The sequence below is a fragment of the Plasmodium reichenowi genome, chromosome 12 (assembly GCF_001601855.1).
Source record: "Plasmodium reichenowi strain SY57 chromosome 12, whole genome shotgun sequence".
In the NCBI taxonomy this organism is placed as follows: domain Eukaryota; phylum Apicomplexa; class Aconoidasida; order Haemosporida; family Plasmodiidae; genus Plasmodium; species Plasmodium reichenowi.
The window spans coordinates 962,947-972,779 of NC_033657.1; the positions used below are offsets into that span (position 1 = coordinate 962,947).

Here is a 9,833-nt window from a genome sequence, read left to right on the forward strand (position 1 = left end):
AAAAAAAAAAAAAAAAAAAAAAAAAAAAAAAAAAAAAAAAAATTATAACAAAATATAAAAAAATATAAAGAAATATAAAGAAATATAAAAAAATATAAAGAAATATAAAGAAATATAAAGAAATATAAAAAAATATAAAGAAATATAAAGAAATATAAAAAAATATAACAAAATATAACAAAATATATAATAAATCAAAACAATTTAACAATTTGTTACATTCAAAAAAATAAAATAAATAAAAGGAAAAAATTGTATAACCAAACAAGATGGATGAAAAAAAAAAAAAAAATTCTTCATTATATATCTGCAACAAGTGTAACCCATTTCTCACAATTCTACAAATAAAAAAAAGGAATATATACATAAATATATAGATAAGACAAATGGGTGTTTTAATGAACTATTTGGATATATATATATATATATATATATATAAACGCATACATATATACATTTACATGAATATATTATAAAAACAAATGATACCTGCAAATTGGGCAAGGGAAACTTCTCGGGCTCTCGATCCGAATCTCTAAAAATAAAAGCATATATAAAATATATTCCATATATATATTAAAATATGTATAGGTCATATATATTTATATGATAACATGTGAATTTATTATTTCATTTTATTTTATTTTATTGTTACATTATCCATTGTTTTAAAGATAATAAGATGTGATTCATAATTATATATTTATCATTAGAATCAAAATCATTTTCTATTGCTTGAAAAATAACAGAAATTGGATAATCTATCAAATGATAATTTCTTATAAAGTTTATAATTTTTAAATAATTTTTTGATGATAGAAATAAATGAATAACCATCTCATATTCTTTTAATCTTAAAGACATATCTACACAGAATTGGTATGCCCATGAATGTTTGGTGAGTTTCCAATAATGAAATAATCTTTTTGTAACTTCAATAGAATCTGATATAATATAGAATTGTAATAATTGTCTTAGGAAATTATCTTGTTTAAAAAATATACATAAATCAAAAATAAATGTTTGTAATATTCTATTAGGTATAATATTTAAAGATAATAAAGATTTCATATATTCAAGCACGTATATTAAAAGCATAGGCATATTATGAAATTCTGAATGCTTAAGAAAATTTATGTATTCATTATCATTATTATTTTGAGAAATATCAACAGATATGTTTTTATCACATATGTTCGATTCAACTTGGTTTTTTTCATTATTATTATTATTATTATTATTATATATTTTTGTACTTTCTACTACATTTTTACCATTTATTATTATTCGTCGTTCTTGCTTCAAAGAAGTATCATCATGTTCAACAAACTTGTCATTTTCTTTCTTTATATTAGAATGATTTAATTCTGTATTATTGTTTTCTTCAAAATTTTTTTTTTTCTTTTTAATTTTATACTTTAACATATACTCCTCAGCATCATTTTTATTATTTATATGAGTACCTTTTTTTTTATCTCGTTTATTTTTTTCAATTTCTCTAAAATTTAAAGAAAAATTAAATAACGTTTCTTTTTTGTTGAGGTGATACTTTTTAATCATATAAGGATGAAATACATCTAACACAATATCTCTTTCTGTTATTAATGTTTTATCTCCTATATTTTTTAATAAATACTCCAAAGGTTGAATAATTTTTTTATTTGTTTTATTTAAATTGGAATCACTTGAGGTGATGGTTGCTGCGTTTCCTCGTCTTGCACACTCTTCGATTAATTTTCTATAATTAATATTTATAATATTTATAATGCTTAAATAATCTTCTATTTGTATATCGTTTTCAAGAGACAAGAAAAACATTTCTGTAATGCGACTCTTACAATTTGGTCTTCTTAAAAGAACATCAACAGAGGTATTCTACGAGGTACAAAATTAAAGGATAAATACGTGAGGTCATCATATAAAAAAAAAATGAAATCATATCAAAAAATGAAATTATGTCATATTTGAGTACAAATTTTTTGGCACAAAAAATATAAAGATATAAATAAATAAATAAATAAATAAATAAATAAATAAATAAATAAAAAAAAAAATAAATAAATAAATAAATGAATGAATAAAGGCATATAATATATAATATATAAAATATATCATATAATGTATACCATTTTATATAATACCATTTTATATATAATACCATTTTATATAATACCATTTTATATATATACCATTTTATATATATACCATTTTATATATATACCATTTTATATAATACCATATTACAAATACATTTTTGATTTTTTACATTTTATGTTATTACCAGGTTTGAAAAGTGCTGACATATTTGTAACATCAACACGTCATAATCAACTTTGACCTTGTAAACGTTTCCATAATGATTATCTATTAAAAGGTGATATGGTTCAAATGTCATATGATTAAAATTGATTTGTGTTTTAAATTGTTTAGGTGTTGTTAAATATGAAATATTAATAGTGTGATTATGATTATCATCAAATGAATGAAGGGTGGTTTTTTTCTTATTATATTTTATATCAAATAAATAAACATATTGATTCGTATGATTAAATACACCAAATAAGTTGTCTAATGAAAATGTTTCTATTACTCCATTATAAAATAAATCAAGAACATAATCAAAATAAATTGTTGAAGATAAACAACGAAATGATATACGTCCATTTTTAAAATCTTTATGAATACAATATGTTTCATTATATAATGTTATAATTTCTATATCATTTTTATTTATATTATCATTTTTTAAAATATTTAATTCAATTTTTGATAATTTAATCACATTATTATTACTTAATAAATATGGAAGTATTACATTAGTTTTATTTGCTGATAATAAACATATATAAGAACTTTTTTCATCATACCAACAATGTTTAGATTTTATAAAATGTTTTTTTATAGGTGTTATTATTAAATTATCAAAAGATATCTTAAATATTTCAACAGAATTATTTGTAACTACAACAAAATCACAAAAACTCATATTTTCATCTTCTTTTCTTATAGATTCATTATATATCCAAAAAACACTTAATATTTCATATTCATTCAATTTATTTATATCTACATTTAAATATATATTATGATTATTTAATATATCAGATATTTCTATTCTATTCGGATTCACAATATAGTATAAAAAAAAAATCCCATTCTGACAAAAACATATATGCTCACATATATCCTTATCAAACTTTACATATACACCATTATAATTTAATTTATTCTTTTTTATGTCCGTTACTAAAAGGGCTTTTGTTGAAACGTTCTGATGAATTATCAAATCGTTGATCTTGTCATAAAATATTCTATCACTGCTCGAAACCTAACAAAAAAAAAAAAATACCAAAAATGTAAAAATATAAAGGAATAATAAAATAATAAAATAATAATAAAATAATAAAATAATAAAATAATAAAATCAATATGAATAATGTCATCAATATATGCATATACAAGTATAAGTGTGTTACAAAAATATCATCTCCAAAATATACTCAAAATCACAACATTATTATATATATATATTATGAAAATTGGAAAATTACAAATACACAATGAGAAATATTTTAAAAGAAAAACAAAAAAATGTACTAATATACATATATATATATATATATATATATTTATATATATCTTATGTATTAATTTTATGCGCCCATCATCTTATATATAATAATGCGAACTAGTAACAAACAACATGTCATTTCCATGATTATTATTCTTATCTACTTTGTTATTCTTTCAATATTTTTTTATTACCTCCCACTGATATATTGGTTCCGATATATATGCTGGAGAATATGTCGAAATTGTTGTGCTCCTTTTATTCTTTTTTAATAGTTTTTTATTTTGCTGACTTTTGTCATGTGCCGCATTTTCTTCCTTCTTATCATTTTCCTTTTCTTCTACTTCATCGTTTGACTTTATTTTAATTTCATCTGAACCTTTCTTATTAATTAAGGCATTTTGCTCTTTTTCAATTAAATAATTACTATTCATTATTATAACTACTATAACATATATATATATATATATATATATATATATATATATATAATATTATTTATTACTTATTAATATATAATATTATATATAATAAGTATTACTTACATATATATATTATATATATATATAATAGGTATTATTTATGGGATAATGAAAAATTCGTTATATATATATATATATATATATATATATATGTATATATATATATTTTTTTTTTTTTAAATATAATATTATGTACTAAATATTTTTTTATTATGTATAATTTATAAGAAAATATTACATTTGTTATTATGAATATTTTTTTTTTTTTTTTTTTTTTTTTTTTTCCCTACTTGCACTTAATAATGTATACATAAAAAAAAATATATATATAATATATAATATATATATATATATATATATATATATATATATATATATATATGTGCGTATGATATATACATATAATATATATATAATATTATATCCTACGAATTAAAAATTTTCTTGTGGTAAAAAAATGAATATCTTATTTTATCTAAGGATGTACATTATTAAGAAAAAGTTTCTTTTTTTATAATTAATGTTAGTATTAAAATATGAACACATACATAAATATATAATAATAATAATAATAATAATATATATGTATATATATATATATATATATATATATATATAATATATATATGTTCTTACCATTGTAGAAGTGACGACAAACATATGTTTTTACTGATCATCGTTAGAATAAACTTTTTATATCTTCATATAAATATATTTATTTTGTAGAGTTTATAATTTTTCATACGGAGTTAATTATTTACAGAAATTTTTAAATACAGTACACACATGGTTTAAATTATTCTATAGGTATAAACACATCCATATAATTGTAAAAGAAAATTACATTATATCATATCATATTATATTATATCACTTTATTTTTTTTATAATAAATGCTTCAATTTATAAGTAGATGGATATATGTTAAATTTTTTTTTTTTTTTTTTTTAATTATCTAATCAAAGTTAATGTTAAACATATAAATATCTTTATATTCCATATATTTTGTGATATCACTTGATTAGTTCCAAACTTTATAGAATCAATTTCATTTTTTTATAAAAAAAAAGAAAAAAAGAAAATGATAATTTTAAAAAGATGTTTCAAAAAAAAGCTTCTTCAGTTTGTTTTTTTAATAAGTATCATAACAATAAATATGGATATCATATATTTTGTTCATCCAACTTTTCAATTTATAAAAAAGCATTGATACAATATTCCTCTATAAATAATCATACCAATTATAATTATTTTAATAATAATAATAATAATAATACAAGGTATAGAAAAATCATTGTTATTCCTTTTAATGATGAGAATATCAAATTAGAATATAAAAAAATTCCATTCGATAAAAATGATTTAGACAAGAAAAGTAAAAAGGAGTTATTAAATATTTATAAACATATTAGAAAAAAAGAAGAATTAAATAAATTACCACAAGATTTTTTAGATAATTTATTTGAATGCACAAAAAAATATGTTGGTTGTCTTTTACCATATGAATTTGTAAGGATTTATAAAACATTAAAAATTATAAAAAAAAATAATAAAGAATTAAATTTATTATTACATCAACAAATGAAAAGAATATATCAAAATTTTGATATTACAAGTATCAGTAAATTATTTCAATTATATAATTTTAGTAAATCAAGACCAACTGTTCTAATTAAAAATTTATCTCAAACATTTTTAAATAATATAAATAATGAAAATGTAAAACCTTGGAATATTAGAGAATTAATATCGATATTTTCTTATCTTAAAATATATGATGAAAGGCTTATTGATGAAATATATAAAAAATGCATTCCTATTTTTTCCAAATATATTTTGAATTATCAACCAAAAGATGTTACCATTATCTTTTATTGTTTAGTCAAAATGAACAAACATAATACCACTCTATCTAATGTTGTAACAAAACATGTGATTTTGAATATTGATTCTTATGAATTTCACCAGACAGCTATTGTTTTAAATACCTTTGTAAAACTAGGTCTTAAAAATAATAAGCTGTGTAAAGTTATATGTGATAAAATTAAAGTAAAATTACAGCCGCAAAAATTCACAAATTTAGCAAATGATGTTATCACAAGGGAACCTGGAAATAATACATATTTATTCAGGAGTGAAAAAAAAAAAAAACTTAATCTTTACAATGTTGAAAATGTGAATGAGGCTACAAAGAATCGCTCTTTACTTAATGAAAATAATAATAATAAAGAAGAAGAAGAAGGAGTAAATACGCTTGACGAACTAGGTAGAGACCATAACAAAATTGTTGAAATTGCTCATATTGATAAAAAGAACGCAAAAGAAATTGTCAAGGTTGAAGAAACAAATATTGAAAATAAGAAAGGTATTAGAAAGAATAAATTAATAAAAAAACAAATATTAGAACCAAAGGATGTTTCTGTAATATTAAATTCATTAATAAGATTGGAATATTATGATAATCAATTATTTCATTGTTTAAGTCCATATATAATAAATAATGTATCGAAATTTTCTGCACAATCATTGAGCAATATTATTCATTCCTTTTCTCAAATTCAAATAAACAACGAAATATTATTAGACAACATTGTTAAGGAGTGTATTAAAAAGATACATAAATTTAAAAATATCGAAATGAGTAATTTGGCTAACTCCCTTGTACGTTTAAATAGAAAAGATAAAATATTATTTACCTATATTATTGACGAATTTTTATATCGTGCAACAATTGGTTCTAAATTTTTAAATTACCAATTTGATGTATTATCCCTACAACAATTAGCTTATTCATTTAGTAAGGTAGGTTTGAAAGATGACAAAATATATACAGTACTTTATAGGATGTTAATAAAAAAAATAAATGAAAGGAATAAAATAGTTAGAAGGAATAATAAAATAATGAACAACAACTTGATAGAAATGGAGAGTAACCAAAATGGAGCTGCTAATAAAATTGGTATAAAAAGAAAAAAAAAAAATGAAAAAGAAGAAAAAAAAGAAGAAAAAAAAGAAGATAAAATAAATGAAAAGGATATTATTGAAAAAAAAGGCATATTAATTTGTAATAAAAATGAATTATACAAACATAATAATAATAAAAATAATAATAGTAATGATAATTTTGATTTTTTTTCCTTGTGTACATTTATTAATTCGTATGGAAAAGTCAATATCGGAAATAAAAATTTCCATCATTTTATTAGTTATATTATTAGAAAGAAAAAAAAAAACAACGAAGTCTTAACAAACGAATCATTAAGTTTTATGATATATGGTTTATTAAAATTAAATTTAAAAGATAAAAAAATATATAAAATATTATTAAAGGATTGTATAGAAAAAGTGGATACATTAAAACCATTTCAAATGGTACTCTTATTATATTCCTTAAGTAAATTAAAAATATATTCCTATTATTTTGTTAAAAAATGTTTAAAAATGTTAAGTATAAATATTAATAATTTGAATTTATCTGATTTGTCATTAGTATGTTATTCTTTATCAAACTTTTTATATAGGGATGTCATATTTTTATATAAAGTAAATAAAATAATTCTTTTAAATAATTATGAATTCAATCCAAAGATTATATCTCAACTTTTTAATTCTTATACAAAATTATGTTATTATCACGAGCCTTTTTATGATTTTATATTTAAGAAAATTATAATGTTTATACATCAATTTGATGAAAAGGAATTAAGCAATTTGGTTTTTTCCTTTATGTATTATTTTCATATGAAAAAACTTCATTACGACAATATCAAAAATGATGATCAACACAACAAAAATAAACAGCACGTTGGATCTGTTCCAATGGATAGTGGGGAAAATAAAATTGGGAAGAATATGTGTAATCGTATGAATGATAGTGTTAGTAAGGATATAAAATATATAATAATGATGGAAAATAAAAATAAAAAGAAAGGAAATGATAATAAAATGGATGATAGTGATATTAATGATAAATATAATACATATAATAATAATAATAATAATAATAATAATAATACATTTAATAATAATACATTTAATAATAATAATACATATAATTATAATAATTATATTAATGAACATGTTCATCATCGTATCGATCAACCCCATGACACATTTAAAGACATAGAACACAGTTTAAGAAACACACAAAATAATAATCCCTATAATAATTCATCATGTAGAAATAAAAATAATATTAGCCTAGGTAGAGAAGAATTTTATAAAAACGAATTAAACATATTTTTTAATTTAATATATATATTAAATGAAAAGTATAGAACGAAGATATCACTAATAAGCATATATCAATTACAAGTCGTAGATTTATATTTAAGATCTTTTTTTTTGAATTATTTTTATTTTCCTGTTTATTTAAAAACGTTTTTTTTCAAATGTAGAAATGTTAAGTTAAATATCGAAGATTATATAATTTTATCCTCAAAAACACATCGAAATATCTCTCGATTTCTTAATATTGTCGGCATAAGACATAGAAGTGAAGTGTTGTTTGGTCCTTACCAATTGGATATCGTAATAGATTTTATAGAAATGAAGAACGCAGATAATTATTTAAATATTTTTAAACACGAAAACAATAATAAGGATGATCAAAGAATATGTGACAATTTATCTAATAATAATTCTAATGATTGTAATATTATTTATAAAGCGAAAAGGTTAGAAAAAGAAAAAATTATAAACGAGCAAGATAGAAAACATAAAGTAATTGAAACACTTTTAAATAAAAATATTGTTATAGAAGTTGATGGTATATCTCATTTTTATAAAGAAAGTTTTAGTCGGACAATTAATTCTGTTATTAAAGATTATATTTTAAAAAAACTTGGTTGGAACATTATACATATACCTTACCAAGAATGGAATCAATGTTTTACTTTTAAAAAAAAAGTATTATATGTAATTGAAGTTTTAAAAAATATTTTAGAAATAAGTAAGCAGGATATATCTGTACACGATTTTATACACATAGTAAATGCAAATTATAATGAGAAAAAAAAATATTATGATACACCTTTAATATCAAACATTTCTCAAATGAATGATTCCCATAATAATAATAATAATAATATGCATGTTACAGAAAATAAAATGGTAATATATTCGAAAGAGGGAACTGAACAAATATCAATTGAACGAACCTCAAATAATAGGAGGGACAATTATAATAACGATTTACCTAAATTTTATACTGTGAGTGAGGAGAATATTTTCCTGAATCAAATAAAAAATAAGAACACACGTCAACAGAATCTTATGAAGAAAATGAGAGAGGACTCAAAATTAAAATATGATTATAACATATCCTGTAAGAAAGCAAATGAAGGTAAAAAGATGAATCATATGTCCGATGATTTGATGAGTGATTATGACAACCAGGAGGACTATATCGGTAAGTAAAACGAAATACGATTCGTTATATGTATAAATAAATAAATATAAATATAAATAAATAAATATAAATATAAATATAAATATATATATATATAATTTATTCTTTTAAATAGCTGTAACAGTATAGGCTATATTTAATTAAGGTAAAACATTATACATATAAATTATTTTTTGCATGATATTATAATGTTTGTCATATTTAATATGTTTTTCTCATATATATATATATATATATATATATATATTTATTTATTTTATTTTTAATTTTTTTTTTTTTTTTTTTTTTTTTTTTTTTTTTATTTTTTTTATTTTTTTTTTTTTTTTTTTTTTTTTTTTTATTTTTATTAATAAATTTTTATTTTTTTTTT

General features: G+C 19.2%; 2 protein-coding genes across 2 annotated transcripts; one reads left to right on the forward strand and one right to left on the reverse strand.

Annotated features, from left to right (window-relative positions):
• Positions 1–299: 299 nt before the first annotated feature.
• Positions 300–4,005, reverse strand: PRSY57_1225700 (hypothetical protein; the record flags this gene model as incomplete). Its single annotated transcript, XM_012908678.2, has 5 exons — positions 300–338; positions 490–535; positions 656–1,875; positions 2,282–3,328; positions 3,766–4,005. The coding sequence occupies 5 exons, from the start codon at positions 4,003–4,005 to the stop codon at positions 300–302; spliced, it is 2,592 nt and encodes an 863-aa protein (XP_012764132.2).
• Positions 4,006–5,151: 1,146 nt separating this feature from the next.
• Positions 5,152–9,471, forward strand: PRSY57_1225800 (RAP protein, putative; the record flags this gene model as incomplete). The annotated part of the gene is made up of 1 exon (XM_012908679.2): positions 5,152–9,471. One exon carries the CDS (start codon positions 5,152–5,154, stop codon positions 9,469–9,471), a length of 4,320 nt encoding a protein of 1,439 aa, XP_012764133.2.
• Between the last annotated feature and the right edge of the window lie 362 nt (positions 9,472–9,833).